At 45.8% G+C, this 17,960-nt stretch overlaps 1 protein-coding gene across 3 annotated transcripts in view; it reads left to right on the top strand.

The window, feature by feature from the left end:
- The window catches only part of KAT14 (lysine acetyltransferase 14), a 532,637-nt gene that overhangs the window by 324,681 nt on the left and 189,996 nt on the right, over nucleotides 1-17,960 (top strand). For all 3 annotated transcript variants that reach the window (XM_085611763.1, XM_085611764.1, XM_085611765.1), the window contains one exon: nucleotides 3,163-3,716. In XM_085611763.1, coding sequence (XP_085467889.1) covers nucleotides 3,163-3,716 — 554 coding nt within the window. The remainder of the gene's footprint in view (nucleotides 1-3,162; nucleotides 3,717-17,960) is intronic.

Below are 17,960 nucleotides of genomic sequence, written 5' to 3' on the forward strand. Positions count from 1 at the left end.
AAGAAAGACCGGGGCTAAGTCATTCTGGTGGCTCTGGACTGGGCAGAGAGAGTGTGGTACCTAGAACTTCCAGTCATGATCATTTGTCCTCCAATCAAGCTGTCCCTTCGGGAGGACCACCTCTCGTAGCACTGGGGACCGGTACTACATCTGAGAATGCACAACTTGCGTTTCCATGCGTGGAGATTGAGCTGCAACTTATGGTGGGTTTTGCTCCCCTTCCAGAGGTAGTTGGTGTCATCTTGGCAGCCAGGCGGTTTACCGTAGTTTTAGATTTATCTGTAACCATGTTCAAAGCTTAAATTAAATGTTGGCATTAAATATTTGAGTATGTTGCTTCACGTACGGAATAAGATATTGGCCATCTCTTACAGAGTAAGATAAAGTAACTGTTTGGTAATGGATGAGGCTACGGAGCCAATGAAAAACACTTTTTTATCACTAGTAACTTTAGTTTGGTTTGACAGTCCTGCAAAGCATTTTACTAAATAGCCTGCATGCAGCTAAGACTGTATTCATACTGCTCCATGTACATTTGTTTTTGTGTTTCTCATTCAAAGTTAAATAAGAATATTTGTTCAGCTCGCCAGTGACAAATTCTACATGGAAATATGCCAAATTTGTGTGAAGGTACCCAAGTTGAAATCCATTTTTGGCTTGATTTAATCCGGTCCAGTTCTTTAAAACGAGCACAAAACGTTTAAGGACCTACTGACATTTTGTGAACACGTTACAAAATGTATATTTGCCGAAGTGTGAGGCAGCAAAGGTGGGGCACTACATTTCCAGGTCTGCTTGCCTAAGGCCAAAGGGCTGAAAAATGCATCCCCATCCAAATAAAGAAATAAACTCACCTGAACCTGCTTGTGGTGTGAAAACCGTGCACCCCATTCTAATAAAAGGATACTGGGGCCATCCGATCCTTAGTGGCATCAGCCGAGTCTTGGCAAGTGGGTGAATGGTAAGGACAAGCAGAAAAGTTTTGGTAATTCCTTTTGATCACCAAACAAAAAAAGAAATATAATATATTAAGATTTGTGAACCTTATCCCTGGTTGCTAACTGGTTCTCCTGATTCACAAACTGAAGTTCTTGATTACACCTAAAAAAAAAACGGAACAAAGTTAGAAAAATATATGTACAGGTATGACCAGATGTAATACCTGCATCCACATCCCAGTGGACAGAGCACAGTGGTGTACCAGCAGGCTCTGAGGGCAAAAGGAGCGAGTGCTGGAGCTCAAGCATGAGAACGGTGTTTCATGGGTCATTTGTAGTGAACTATGGAGATAGGCGGGCAAAGAACAGCGTGTGAGGAATGACCATGCCCTGCACCCATGGTTCTTTGGGGCCTTGAGCACTCTCAGCAGGACTGAGTGCAGAAAGTAGCAACAAGGCCAGTCCCTGAACCCTACATCCCCGCTTGGCAAAAGGGCATGGGTTCATGCTGTTCTCACCAGGTGTTTTGAGCAGAAATACTTTACACAGGGTACAGCTCAGTACATGCTGTGCACACCATTACGAGTGGAGCGCACATTGGGCAAAGAGGGCAGGCATCTGGTCAAATTCAAGAAAATTACAAAAGTGCATCATTACAAAACCAAAAATATCACTGAAAAATATTTTAACAAGCTTTACGGTTGTGTACCAAGATTAACTCTATAAATCAGTACCTTAAAATGAGGTATTTTGAATGGGTGTTGTCGTATAAAACTTAAAACTACAGATATTCTACAGTTGTCATTAGCTATGCCATCTTAGTGTCCTACGTCCTTGCTTGCTTTGATGTCACAGTGTATTTTACACTACAGGATGATAATTAACTACTGCAGCTTGACTCGGAAGTAATATATTTGACATCATAAAAAACATAGAGAAACCAATCCTTTTACAATATATGTATATCCATATAAATATGCGTGTAAAACATGCTTGTCGCTCCCTTTACGGATTGTTTACCATGTGTTTTTTCTACAGTGGCATTAGATTTGCAGTAAAGTAGAAGTTTTGTAATTTATATCTCAGCGTGTATGTACATATATGTTGAGATTAATATAGTGTGAACCCCGCTACAAAACAACATTGTGCTGTAAAATGTTTGGGGTTACCCCAGAATTATGCAGACAAAGTCTTGGATGACGTATTGGTTGTTGAGACAGTCTTCAGTTCTGTGTTGAAGAGTAAGGGAGCTTGCTGGATCTGAGTTGATAAGAACTTTCAGATCCAAAAAGTATAGTAAAAGAAGGCATGCCCTCTTGTTTCTCATGCATCCGTTTGGTGCCGCAAGTGTTAGGAGAGCTAGATCTTGTTTGCTAAACACGTGGATTGCTTGAGTTTAATGTTGGGAAATGAAACATACCGTTTTATTTCGAAGACAGGTTGAGGGAACAGTAGAAATAGCTTGTCAATGATTTTAATATTGGATGTCCTGATGGCATATCCTGTTCACTGACAAGTATTCTTAAAATATTGCTTTGTCTGCAGTGAAATACAAAATTCATACATAAATTAAACACAATTGAATTTAAAGGAAAGTGAAAAAAAAATGTAAATCAGATGTGAAAAATTCCAAAGTCTAGTAAAACAAGTACCTACTTTACCTGTGACCATTGATATTTTTGATGACACATCTGTTAAAAGAAAAAAAGGAAAAAACAGGATACTCATTTGTATCTTTGCTTGTAATCATATATGCTGGTTTTAGTCTCTACTTTCCATTGTTTTTATTTTGGTGATGGAAAGCGTTCATGTACGATCTCCTATTTTAACGGACGGTTTGATAGACGAGGATATACATGCAAGAGTTACTGTATCTCAGAGATTCATTCCCCACATGAAGGTAGAAGCTTGCGCAATGTAATGGTTTTATGCAATAATACAAGAGACTTTATTATTTAAATGGAGCAGCAGACTAAATTGATGTGTCTCCACTGCTTTTTCAAACTAATGTTTGTAAAAATGAAACCATCAAAACAGAAAAAGCAACAAGGATAATTATTTTTACAAAAACCTACAAAAGGCTTCAGAATTTGTTTACTACTTACATTAAAAACATAAACCTATCTAGTTTCATCAAGACTAATATGTTTGTGTCTGTATTAGGATTTTTTGCGTAATTTTGTGCTTCAATTCCTTAAGGTGTCTTTGTTTTCTCATGATGTAGATGATGAAGACCTTGAAGAAGATGGACTCATAGACCCAGGGCACGAGTATGTTTTACCATTTGGGACATCAGTTTCTGGGGGAGCTTTGAGTAGAAAGAAGATCAGAGCCCCAGAGCACATTAAACAAGAGATAGAAAGTGAGGAAGAAAGAGCTGAAAGAATGGACAGTTATGCTGATGGAGCTACAGATTTGAACACTAGTGGACGTGAAAAAAGGAAACCTCCAACTGAGCCAGAGGAGAGGCCCCAAGCTCCTAAGTACTCCTGTATGAGCCTTTATGAGGAGAACCTTATTTTGAAGAGGTTGGAATCCTGTCCCAATGCATTAGCCATTTCCTCAGAAGGAAGGAGACTAAGAAGAAAGTTGAAAGTCAGGCAAGCCAAGAGGGAGAGAGGACTACCACTTTTTGATTTAGATCAAACTGTGAATGCTGCTCTTACATTAGGTGGAGGAGTTTACGAAGCAAAAGACGGCATGATTGGAAGGTTCCCAGTAGGAAAACCATCATATCGAACAACAAGCCAAGACTGTCGAATTCTAGACAGATACCAGGCAAGTGATTTTTCCTTGTAACGCAACATGTTTGCCAAATTACTTTTTCCTTTGTTCCTTTCTGTGAATAGTGGTATAAATTAGTAAAAGCTTAAAAGCAATGTGGGTGAAATCTGGTTTGTTCCAAGGTCCGATTTAGATGTGATGGGTAACAAAGAACTTGATGGAAATGTTGCAAATAAGAACTCTGATCCGCATTGTATACTGTAGGCTGCATTTCCAATCATGTTTTTTTGAGTCTGTGCCACTACATACCTATTTCGCTTAGGGTTGCTCAACAGCAAAAAGATGTGATTGAAATATTTGAGTCAGCCCCTTTACTGTATCAGGAATGCCTGTTTAACTGGTGACACTTAAACTACCCATGAAATATGTGAACGTTGTTTGTGGTCTCGAGCATTTTGCAAAATAAACAAGTTTAGGTCAATATCTAGAAGTTGATTAAGTGAAAAATGATTCTGTGGAAATACGTTTTGCCTACTATCAGATGTCATCAGTGATCGTATTTGAGGTGTCATCAGTGATGTCGTGTAAGGTAATGAGCAACAGATGGCGTGAAATACATTATGTGCTGCTAACCCTAACTGGAGTATTTTAGTGATTTTTATGTTTTTCATATTACCTGTATATGTCAGCTTAACTGTGTAAGGAGCTTTCAGAGTATTCTTAATAAAGAACCTGTGAGGAAATCATTTTATTAAATGGTGTGGCTGTCAGACCGCCCCGTATAATAAACGCACTACCTGTCCTGGGTCCTGTCCGATTCATTTGAAAAAACCTTAGCTCAACCCTGGGTGGCGGTGGCTCTGAGAAATCAGGCTTTATGAAAGGAACAAGTGTAAATCATTAAACAGTAACAAAACAGTAAAATAAGAAAGAAACAGGACACATAAAAAAACCAACACCAATTTATAAAAATAGGTTGCATTTTTATTTTCAAATTGACACCCGAGCGACAAAAATCCACCTGAGGGGTCCAGAAATATAAATTTTGTAAATGAACAATAAATCACTGCTTTTTCATACAACAGACTAAATAATTGTAAAGGACGGCTCTTGGGGTCAAACTTTGGAAAGCTTTTCTAAAGTAGTAAACTACTACTCCGGCCCGCTTTGGGCAACCAACTCCAGCGAGTACTTGCTCCTCGCTGGAGTTGGTTGCCCAAAGCGGGCCAAAGAGGCTTAATAGGTTAGTTACCTTGCAGTCAAATCAGTCTCCATCTCAGTTGCAGGCTGTATGGACGACACGCCATAGACTCTAATGAAGTGGTTCTAATGCAAGAGATACAGGATGCCGAAAATGCTGGAGATGCTGATGCGGTAACCTCCTGGTGCTACTCCACTGTCCATGAACACAGTGGGGTGACTTTGGCCACGGGTCGATGTCCTTTGAAATCCCGTTAAAATCCAGCCTAGCAAAAGTTGCCACTGGTCTCCAGTTGCAGCAAAACTAGTGGTTCTCTTTAATTGGTGGTAACTTCCATCTTGGGTGACCATACTGCATGCCAACGGTCCAGCAGACTAGGGTGCAACTATTGAGGGTCAGGTTTTGGTCTCCCTGGCTGCACGTTGGCAGTCAGCAACGGTCAGGCATTCTTGGCTACCAACTCACCAAGGCAGGCTTCTTCCAATTTGTGGCCCTGTAGCTGTAACAGGAAGTCAGCTAACTAACTCTTGAAGTCACTTCTGTCTTAGCTCTGGGGTGATTTTTCTCTAGCACAGCACCACAGAAACAATTCCTCTCTTAGGTAGACTTTGAATGCGTCCCCTTCAACAATGCTTAACAAGTCATTGGAACCAGTCACAGGGTCAGTTGACCGATCTAGTGTTGGTAGATGGCCGTACCCATCGCTCTCTGCAGTGGTGGAACCCACAAAATTTATCCAAAGGGCGGCCCTTTCTCTACCCTGCTCCACAGACAGTACTAACAGCTGATGTATCGCTCACTGGTTGGGGCGCTCACCTACAAAGTCACACAATCCAAGGATTATGAAGTCTAAAGAATAAAGAGTCTCCATATAAATCACCTAGAGCTACTAGCAGTATTTCAGGCGCTCAAAGCCTTTCAAACTCACCTAAAAGGCAAAACTGCCCTAGTGTGCACAGACAACATGACAGCTATGTACTATATACAAAAACAGGGAGGAACGCACTCTCTCCAACTGTCACGCCTAGTACAAGCCATTTGGAAATGGACCATACATCACAAAATGTATCTCCTAGCAGAACATCTGCCAGGAGTAAACAATCAAATTGCAGACCTTCTCAGCAGAGACAACAAATCCACGAGTGGGATCTTCATCCCCAGATCCTTCTTCCCTACTTTCAGGAATGGGGATTTCCTCACATAGACCTGTTCACCACCGTTCAAAACGCAAAATGCCCAAGCTTTGCCCCCAGGTCCCCACACCCGCTCTTCAAAGGCAAATGCCCTATGGATGAAGTGGTCAGGGATATTTGCCTATGCTTTTCCGCCTATCCCACTCATTCCGCCAGTAGTTCGGAAGCTCAGATAATCATCCCTCAAGCTCATTCTCATAGCTCCCACATGGGCTTGTCAAACTTGGTTCACCACCCTGCTAGAGCTCTCAGTAATTTCACACCAAAAGCTGCATCTCAAATCCAGTCTCCTTACTCAGACCCATGGAGAAATCAGGCATACAAATCCCAAGGAGCTCAACCTAGCGATTTGGCTCCTGAAGTCATAGAGTTTGGTTATTTACAATTACCATCAGATTGCATGAATATCCTAAAAGAAGCTAGAAAACCTACTACTACGGCATGCTATGCAGCAAAGTGGAAAATATTTGTTATATACTGTGACAATAACAACATCAATCACCTAGTTGCTTCAGTGCAAAATATCATCTGTTATCTCTTACACTTACAGCGATCTGGATTAGCCTACACATCCATCCGATTGCATTTAGCAGCAGTAGCTGCATAATTACAAAGCAGTCAACACTTACCTCTATTCAGAGTACCAGTGATTAAAGCCTTTATGGAAGGACTTAAAAGAGTAATACCACCAAGTGCTCCACCTACACCAGTATGAAACTTGAACATAGTCCTTACAAGGCTAATGGGTCCACCTTTTGAACCAATATACAAGTGTCAACTACAATTTCTCTCATGGAAGGTTGCTTTTCTTATTGCAATCACTTCCTTAAGGAAAGATGGTGAACTCCAGGCCCTAACTATGCAAGAGTCTTTCTTTCAACTTCACAAAGACAAAGTGGTTCTTCGAATCAATCCCAGATTTCTACCTAGAGTGGTTTCTGCTTTTCACATCAATCAATCAATTGAGTTACCCGTGTTCTTTCCTCAACCTGATTCTGTAGCAGAATGAGCTCTACTCACGCTAGATGTTAGAAGAGCTCTACTAAATTATTTGGAAAGAACAAAAGATTTTTGTAAAACAAAACAGCTCTTTGTTGCTTTTTCGCCACCACACAAAGGCAATCCCATTTCTAAATCACGCATTGCTAGATGGATTGTGAAATGTATCCAAACATGTTATGTGAAAGCGAAAAGAACTTTGATAATACCCCCTTTAGCGCATTCCACCCGCAAAATAGAGGCCACTATGGCCTTCTTAGTGAGAATTCCCCTAGCTGACATCTGTAAGGCAGCGACATGGTCTACACCGCACACATTCACCAAACACTATTGTGTAGATGTATTACCGAGGCAACAAGCTAATGTCGTCCAGCAGTACTTAAAATACTTTTTCAAATAACTACAACAGCTACAGGTTAGCCACTGCTTTGGGAGTTTACTGCTGTATAGTCTATTCAAAGCATGTGATCTACAGCTCACATGCCTCGAACAGATAATGTTACTTAACCAGTAAGCATCTGTTCTTGACATGTAGAGCTGTAGATTCACATATGCCCACTCGCCTCCCTGGGGATCTATACCTGTTGTAGTTTTCTTACTTGACATACATACGCATGGACATCTCTATTCTACCTTTACTAACTCCATTCTCATCCTCTGCGGGAAAACAATTTAACAATGGAGTCGATGCCCATGCGCACTATCACCGAAAGTAGGAGTCACTTGCCTCGTGACTGGAAAGACTTCTTCGAAGAAAAACAACTTACAAACATCAGACCCAACACTAGATGGCAGGAGTATGTAAAGCATGTAAATCTACAGCTCTACATGCCAAGAACAGTTGCTTACTGGGTAAGTAACATTATCCATATGTATCCCAATGCTTTCCCCTGGAACAGCTAACCCTGCTACTGTTATAATAGCTTTTTGGGCATTGTCACTGTAGGGACAGGTTTAACATTATCCTACCATTAAATATCTTGCATCCTGCATTATGAACATTTAGGTCGTACTTAGGGGTGACTTATTACTATTTAAAAGAAGGGTTTAGGGCTGTCGAAAGGGGTAATTTTGACAGGTTGAATTTGCAGTTCAAACCTTTGCAGTCCGGTTACTGGTAGTAGGCCTGCAACAGTGTTTTGCATTGTTACTTTAGTGGTGGCAATCTATATGCTGCTGTCCACTAGTGGCATTTAACTTACATGCCATGGGTACACAGTGTACCAATTACTAGGGACTCATTTGTAAGTTAATTATGGCAATTAGGTGTGTAGCCAATTTCAGCATTTCTTAGGGTTCGGAGAGCACATGCCTGGGGCCTAGTTAAGCAGGGTCCCAGAGCACAATGTAAGCAAAATAGCAGCATCAGTCCAAAAAATGTGGGTGATCATTCAAAAAGAGACATTTTCTTACAACTGGGATGTACTCTGACTTTAACCCAATCCCGAATTTGAGGGCTGAAATGGCAGATCTGTGACTCCTATGATGAAAAGGGACCTTATTTATGATATGACAGAGCACACTGGGACGAAATGGAGCAATTGCTCCAATATCTCCCAGACGAGCATGAGGCTAAAGCGCAGGACTTAGTGAATGAGGGTAAGCTAATTCCTAATTCCTCTATTCGTTGTGCTCTAGATACCGCAGCTAATAAGATTAACACCAGTATCCTGCTCCGGAGACCCGCTTGGTTAAGGATTTCAGGTTTTAAACCAGAGGTCTAACAATCCTTTCTTAACACACCATTTGATAAGGAACACCTATTTGGCCCTAACGTTGACCAGGCGTTAGAAAAGATGAAAAAGGACACTGAAGTCGCTAAATCTATGGGAGCACTTCAGACTGTATCCAACCGAGGTTCCTTTTGTCGCTCTTCTTACAGAGGAGGGTCAAAAACCACATCCCCAGATCAAAACACCTCAGCTTACAAAGGTAACAACCAGTCCTCTCCCTCCAGAGGTTTTTTCTGAGAAGGTTATAGATGCAACAACTTCAGTGGTAGGGGTAAGGGTAACACACCCCGTACAGTGTTGTGGAATTCATAGCGACCGAAGCCCGAAACATGCTGTCTTTTGACATGGACTAGAAAATGTAATGTCTATTTTGTCCACTGGACAACTAGACATTAATTTACGGTAAATTGGTGCAGGAATACGGCACTCTGGTGCTCACAGCCAATAAGGATAACTGTAAAAAAAAAATCCCAAACATACTGGGCACGTGTTCAGGTCTGTGAATGGCTAAAACCCCTTGACTGGGCTCTAGCCTGTGATTGGCTGGGGAGCCGTGAGCTCATCCCAGATAAAATGTTGCTTCGTACTTGGGAGTATAGTTGGGGGTAGGCTCAGAGGCAAACATTGTTGTCCTATTGGCTTCTGAAGGCTGGCTGCAGGACACTGCACAGACCTGCTCTTCCCCGAGCGCCTTGAGAAGCTACATAGAACACTCGACAACTATGCAGCTCCAGCTTCTAGTGCACACCACCAGCACTCTCTGGTAAGAAGCTGGAGCCTAGGGTCTGACGGAGACATCCAATTTGGGTTCCTAGGATGTCGGCCGTAATCTTTCGCTCTCCTACTTTCCCTTTCGTTTCCCTTTCCAAGGCCTCGCATGACTTTCCCTCGTGCTCCGTGACTATGCTTCTGCTTTCTCCACTTGCCTCTTGTGCGTCGACCCTGAGCCTCAGGTGCCTGTCCTTGGTGCCCCTCCTGTTCCTCTTTGATCCCCAGGTCTCTCACAACTGTTCGTGTTTATAGCCTGCTCGATAGTATTTGTGCACCCCTCCCTCACAGGTTTCCAAAGTCTGGCTTCGTGTCGTCTCATGGCTCTTTTGCAGAATGCTGGTCTGCTCAATAATCCGTCCAGCCCTTGCCTTTTTGCTTCCACTGCATGACTTCAAATTATTTTAGCCAGGAGTGCTCCGTATCGTGTCGTCCAATTTGCAACGTGAAGTGCCTGAGGCCTACACATGCTTAAAGGGTGGTTGCGGTTAGAGGGAGCCATTAAAGCAAAAAAAATACTTTTGTACAAAACACCATTGAAAGCATAACTAAGAAAAATATTTTTTTAGTTATCGCTCTCTGAAATTAAAACTTACATGCAATTCTTTCTTGCTGTCATTATTTGTAGAATAAAATAAATGCTTTATTTATTCATATATTTTATTGAGTGCAGAAATTATTATCTTGCTTACTTCAGACTTGCGGTACCTGAAGACTAAAGCAGACTGCCAACATGCTATGGCTGTTAGCACTGTTTAAAGTTTGCCCGAGTGATTTATGACCATTTCCTGTAACCCACTTGTTTTCGCTGCGAGTTTTACTCTGTCTTCTTTGTCTATCTCCTACATGTAGCCTGTTGCAGTTTCTAATAATTTCCAACAATTAACCAGACTATACAGTTATTATCTTATTGGCATTTCATTACCACTAATATTTCCAGCAATCCACTCCATCTGATATGAGGAGTAGCTGCAGAGAGAATTCAAAGCGCAGGCATCAGATTACTTGGCCTCACCGAACACCATTGGATGCATTAAAAGCCTTGTGATTAATGATTGTAATAACTGTGACTCCCTAAAACTGTAACGGCAAATTCGAGAGTATTAAGCATGCCTTAAATGCATTGACCTAGCAAATTGTTCTCTTTCTCCACACTCTCACAAGCTTTGCTGGAAAGAGACCAAGGCAATTAAAATGTGGCTCTGACATTTCTGGTATATGTAGTTTGAAAGGTTGAATCTTACCCCAAAGCCTTCAACAATGCAAATGTTCATTTGCTTCCTAAACGAACGGTTACGTTTGAATGTACTGCTAGAAAGCCGATGAAATAGTGCTTTAAACCTGTGCTTTCTACTCATGTGCCCTGGTGGTGCACATGTTTAGAATCCAAGTCGCTAGTGGGTCACTTTATTTGCTACTCTTTCTTTGAAAGAGTGCACAGAACGAGATGCGTCTTTCTAGAAGAGCCCCCCAAAAACATTTTGCCAGCTAAGAGATCAAACACACCCTGAACTTGATGCTGCATGAGTATCTTTGATCCCCAGTGTCATACAGCATTCCAGAATGTCAAAACTCTAATCTTTCATTACTTTAATTGGATAGTGCTTTTTAGGTGGGTATTTGTAGAAATGCAAAGTTGTTGACAGCAGAGAAAACGTGCTGCTCTCTAGCCCTCAGTATTTGCCAAAACCCTACCTATACTGAGCTGGTGTTGTGCAATGACAATGCAAGGCAGCTGCTTATGGTACCCGCAACAGACTGTAGGGGCAAGTTGCTGCTAGAAGTATCAGTCACCACCATGTCCCAATTGCCAGGCTAAAAATATGTCACATTCCTAAGTATGCCAAATATTCTTGCATAGTTAACAACAGGTGAGACTTTACATGACTCAGGTAGTCTGTGCAATTTAGGCTTTGTAGGTTATGTAATCGTCTATGCCCATGCTGCGGCTCTTTGGCAACAGCATGTCAGTAAGGCTTGGGAATTCTCTATAATCTGAGCCATTTCACAGTGCTGTGCAAAACAGCTGTAGAACATGGGCAGGGTAAAATGTGGGTAAACACTGTTTACAGATTAAATTAGAGGGGGGAACTACAGCACAAGTGACCTGCACAAAACAACTTGAGAAACAAGTTTTCCCACCTCAGATGCTAATGAGGAGGTCTAAGGACATAGTGTAGTAACACTCCTCAAGCAGTGATGGACCCAAAGCCTTTAATGCAGCTTGGCCCATGGCAATAGCCTGTCAGTGGCAGTGAGGTGTGGGACCCCTGCTTTCTTTCTCGTATCTTCATCATGTAGGACATCTTATTTTCATCAGCACACTTTCTGCAACAGCATAATGTAATTCCCTGATCCTGGGGATCACCTGAAAGGTGGGATTAGCTTGCGGAGTAGGCGTGCTGGAGCTATATAGGTTTGTTGCACAAAGTGTGCAGAAGGTGTGTCTGCAGGGTATGAGTGTCTTCATAGGCTCTGCAAAGAAAAAAATAGATATCTGAGATGAGAGCATGTAAAACATTAATGTTTCTGTGTCACCATATATAAATGATGTTTAGAGTGGGTGGGACAAGTGGAATTTTTAACAGGACATGTAGATTTCTGCACTATTTTGTCCGTTGGACTAGTAGATTATTAAACAAATTCCACACCCCTGCCGTAACTCTCCTTCCCCCAACAAACAGTGGCTTTCCCACGCTTCCCCCGATTTTACCACACCTGTTGGGAGAAGACTTTAGCAATTCCTCCCCATTTGGCACTCTAGAACATCAGACAAATGGATGCTTGGATTTATCCAACATGGTTATTGCCTGGAGTTTACCAGCAATCCCCCAAACATTCCACCTCGCTCTCGCAAGCTATCTCCAGAACACATACACTTGCTAAAACAAGAGGTCCAGTCCCTTTTACTAAAAGGAGCAACATAGCCAGTTCCAATAAAGTAACAGGGCTCAGGGCTTTACTCTCTCATCCCCAAAAAGGACAGTTCACTAAGACCTATTCTAGATCTGAGAGAGCTAAAGCATTACATATTGTCAGAGCATTTTCATATGGTGACACTTCAACAGGTACTCCCATTTTTACAAACGGCAGACCTTTTCTACTCTTGATTTTAAGACGCATATTTCATGTTTCAATTCATCCAGCTCATTGCAAATACTTGTGATTTGTGATAGTAGGCAAGCACTACCAGTTCAAACTAGTTCCATTTGGCGTGGCTACAGCACCCAGAGTTTTTACCAAATGCCTGGCAGTAGTCGCTGCTCATCTCAAAAGACAAAAAATTCACGTCTTCTCCTACCTAGATGACTGGATCGCAATAGATCTACTTCATCAAATGGGCTTCAGCATCACTGAAAAAAAAAATGCCTCACCTGCATCCCTCACAGATGTAGTCTTATCTAGGAGCCACTCTAGACACAGTCAAGGCTCTAGCCTCTCCCAATGTAGCCAGAATACACAATATTCAGGCTACCATTTAACAGTTTCAGTCCAACCAAGCAACAGTTTCAGTCCTACCAAGCATTACCAGCCAGAGTGTTCATGCAACTACCGGGAATTATGGCGTCTTGCATAGCAATTGTCCCCATGCAAGGCTTCACATGCGCCCCTACAAGAGTGCTTAGCACATCAGTGGAATCAATCACAGGGTCCATTAACCGATCAAGTGTTGGTAGCCGGCCATACACATCGCTCTCTGCAGTGATGGAACCCACAAAACTTATCAGCAGGCCGGCCTTTCATCGACCCTGTTCCACAGATCGTGCTCACCGCAGATGCACCTCTAACAGTTTGGGGATCTCATCTCAGGTTGGGGAGCTCATCTCAAACATTACACAATACAAGGCATATGGAGCAACAAGCACAAAACTCACCACATCAACTATCTAGAGCTCTTAGCTGTCTTCCTAGCACTAAAAGCTTTTAAAACTCATCTCATAGCCAAAACTGCCCTACCCGGATGGACAACATGACAGCAATATATTATGTGCAGAAGCAAGGGAAGACACACTCTCTCCAACTGTCAACACTCAATCAAGTCATTTGGAATTGGGTGATCCATCACAAGATTTATCTCCTGGCAGAGCATCTCCCAGGAGTAAACAATCAAATTGCCGATCTCCTCAGCAGAAGAAGGCAACAAATTCACAAGTGGAAACTTTACCCCCAAGTTCTCCTTCGTACTTCCAACAGTGGTGATTTCCACAAATAGACCTTTACGCCACAGCCGAAAACGCAAAATGCCCAAACTTCGGCTCCAGATACCCACACCCACGATCAAAGGACAATTCTCTATGGATAAACTGGTCAGGGATATTTGCCTACGCTTTTCCACCTCTCCCACTCATTTCATGGGTGGTTCAGAAGCTCAGGCAAACATCCCTCACACTAATTCTGGTAGCTCCCATATGGGCTTGTCAACCATGGTTCACCACCCTGTTGGACCTGTCACTGGTTCCTCTTCAAAAACTACACCTGAACTCCAGTATCCTCACTTAGAACCATGGAGAAATCAGACATCCAAATCCCAAAGAACTGAATTTAGCTATCTTGCTCCTGAAGTCATAGACTTTGGTTACTTACATTTACCACCAGACTGCATGAATATTTTAAAAGAAGCAAGAAAGCCTACTACCAGAGCATGCTATGCTGCAAAATAGAAAAGATTTGCTGTATATTGCAACAACAAAATCAATCCTTTAGATGCTTCTGTACAAAACATTATTTGTTACATTTACAATGAACAGAATTGGCTTACACGCCTATTCGTTTGCACCTTGCAGCTGTATACTTACAAAATAGGCAACAACTGTCACTATTCAGAGTTCCAGTAATCAAGGCCTTTATGGAAGGTTTAAAAAGGGTAATACCACCAAGGATTCCTCCTGCCCCAGTGTGGAATCTCAACGTTGTCCTCAGATGGCTCATGGGTCCACCTTTTGAACCATTAAACAAATGCCCTTTACAGTTCCTCTCATGGAAAGTTGCTTTCCTCATTGCTCTTTCATCACTGAGGAGAGTTGGTGAGCTACAGGTATTAACGCTAGAAGAACCTTTCTTTCAGCTACTCAAAGACCGGATAGTGACCTAGTCGTAGGACACCCCCGCGCCGCACGGCCACCAGCTGCCGCGTGTGCCTCCCTGCCTACTCTGCCTCGCTGCCCTGCTGCCGCGTGACCACGCCCCCTCCTTCGAGCGGCGTGGTCCGTGCACGCCGCTTCTCCCCCTGGTGCCCTTGTAGATTAGACCTGTTGTTTTGGCTGTGAATTGTGCTTTTTTCTTCTGTATTGCCTGCCTACTGTCTGTGAACCGTGTAACTTCCCTCCCCGCTTCCCGCCACCACCACTGACCCCGCCCCTTTTTTCCTTCTGTACCCTCCCCGCTCCCGCCTCCCAGCTGCTCCGCCCCCCCGCGCACTTGGCCATATATGGCGACCGTGCGACGCAGGTGAGTGTGACCTAGTCGTAGGACACCCCCGCGTCGCACGGCCACCAGCTGCCGCGTGTGCCTCCCTGCCTACTCTGCCTCGCTGCCCGGCTGCCGCGTGACCACGCCCCCTCCTTCGAGCGGCGTGGTCCGTGCACGCCGCTTCTCCCCCTGGTGCCCTCGTAGATTAGACCTGTTGTTTTGGCTGTGAATTGTGCTTTTTTCTTCTGTATTGCCTGCCTACTGTCTGTGATCCGTGTACCTTCCCTCCCCGCTTCCCGCCACCACCGCTGACCCCGCCCCTTTTTTCCTTCTGTACCCTCCCTGCTCCCGCCTCCCAGCTGCTCCGCCCCCGCGCACTTCGCCATATATGGCGACCGTGCGAAAGCGCAGCGTGCACGCGCAGCGGGCGCGCCGATTGTGCGCCGAAGGTGCGCCAAAGGTAAGCCCGTCTGCGCCCGTCTGTGCCTGGCCCCCGAGGACCCCAGCCCACCCGCCAGACGTACGACGCCGCCACCCTCATCGCACTCAACACCGGCCGAACCCTGGGATGCCACCAAGCCACCCCGAGACGCACCCACGGACCCTTCAGCTGCCTCACCTGCAAGTTCACCTGCATCCGGACCTGCCCGCCACCAGCACCTGGCAAGCCGAACACCAGCAGCAAACACCTCAAGTGCATCCTCCTCAACACCCGCTCCGTCCACAGACACGCCATCGAACTCTGGAACCTCCTCGACACCACAGCCCCGGACGTTGCCTTCCTCACGGAGACCTGGATGAACGCCTCTTCAGCGCCCGACATCGCCATCGCCATCCCTAAGGGCTACAAGATCACCCGGAGGGACCGCACCGCCAACCAGATGGGAGGAGGCATCGCCATCATCCACAGGAACACCATCCGTATCACGACCAGCACCGACAACTCCCTAACCACCGCCGAACACCTGCACTTCCAGATCCACACCGACCCGAAGACCACCCTCAGAGGCACCCTGATCTACCGACCCCCGGGACCACGCACCCAATTCAGCGAGGACATCGCCGACTTCGTCAGCCCACATGCCCTCCCCTCCGCTGACTACATCCTCCTGGGGGACCTCAACTTCCACCTGGAGAACAACAACGACCGCAACACCAGCACCCTGCTCGACAACCTCGCCAACCTTGGTCTCAAGCAACTGGTGTCCACCCCCACCCACCTCGCCGGACACACACTCGACGCCGTCTTCTCATCCAGCACAGACATCGCCTTCAGCCACGCCACAGAACTCCACTGGACGGACCACAGCTGTGTCCACTTCACCTTCAAAAGAACGGCGATCTACCACCACCAGCCTCAGGTTGCCCGTAGAAGCTGGAACAAGATCACAGCCGACCAGCTCGCCGCCTCCCTGAGCCAGCACCCTCCTGCCAGCTCAGCGAACCCCAGCCAGGCCGCCGAAAACCTCACAAAGTGGATCAGCAACTGCGCGGACGAACTCGCCCCTCTGAGGACCCCGCCCAGCAGACCTGGCAGCAAGAAGGCCCCATGGTTCACCGACGAACTCAAGAGCTCCAAGAAGAACTGCCGAGCCCTCGAGAAAGGCTGGAGAAGGGAACCAACACCGGACAACATGACCACCCTCAAGCTCGCCACCCGGAAGCACCACCAACTGATCCGCGCTGCCAAGAAAACTGCATTCAAAGACCGGCTGGACAACAACGCACACAACTGCAAAGAACTCTTCAACATCGTGCAAGAGCTCTCCAACCCCAATGCAGGAAACAACGACATCACCCCATCGCAAGACCTCTGCAACTCCCTCGCATCCTACTTCCACAACAAGATCGCGGACATACACAACAGTTTCAGCTGTCAACCGACGCACGCCACGACCACAGCAACGCCGCCCAACACCACCCTCCGCGCCTGGACTCCGATCAGCACCGAAGACACCGTCCGCATGATGAACTCCGTCCACTCCGGATCCCCGACCGACCCCTGCCCTCACCACGTCTTCAACAAGGCAGACGCTGTCATCGCACCCCACCTGCGGGACATTATCAACACCTCCTTCAACACCGCCACCTTCCCTGAGAGCTGGAAGCACGCCGAACTCGGCGCTCTACTCAAGAAACCTACAGCGGACCCCGCCGATCTCAAGAACTACCGCCCCATCTCGCTCCTCCCGTTTCCAGCCAAAGTCATCGAGAAAACCGTCAACAAACAGCTGGCCGCCTTCCTCGAGACGAATGGGTCCCTAGACCCCTCACAGTCTGGCTTCCGAGCCAACCACAGCACAGAGACCGCCCTCATCGCCGCCACCGACGACATCCGAGCCCTGATGGACAACGGAGAAACAGCTGCCCTCATCCTCCTAGACCTCTCCGCGGCTTTCGACACGGTCTGCCACCGCACCCTAGTGCAGCGCCTCAGCAACATCGGAATCCAGGAGAAGGCACTGGATTGGATCATTTCCTTCCTCGACGGAAGAACGCAGAGAGTCCGCCTACCACCGTACAAGTCAGAGGCCACCGAAGTCATCTGCGGCGTCCCTCAAGGATCCTCGCTGAGCCCCACCCTCTTCAACGTCTACATGAGCCCCCTCGCGGCCATCGCACGCCAACACAACCTCAACATAATCTCCTACGCCGATGACACCCATCTGATCCTCTCCCTGACCAACGACCCCGCCGCCGCCAGAGCCAACCTGCACGATGGGATGAAAGATGTAGCCGAGTGGATGACGACCAGCCGCCTGAAACTGAACTCGGACAAGACGGAGGTCCTCATCCTGGGCCCCTCACCCTCCGCCTGGGACGACTCCTGGTGGCCCCCCGCCCTGGGCACCGCACCCAAACCGACGGACCACGCACGCAATCTGGGCTTCATCCTGGACTCCTCCCTCTCCATGACCAGGCAAGTCAACGCCGTCTCCTCGACATGCTTCAACATCCTACGCATGCTACGGAAGATCTTCTGGTGGATCCCCAC

The sequence above is a fragment of the Triturus cristatus genome, chromosome 6 (assembly GCF_964204655.1).
Source record: "Triturus cristatus chromosome 6, aTriCri1.1, whole genome shotgun sequence".
Lineage (NCBI taxonomy): Eukaryota > Metazoa > Chordata > Amphibia > Caudata > Salamandridae > Triturus > Triturus cristatus.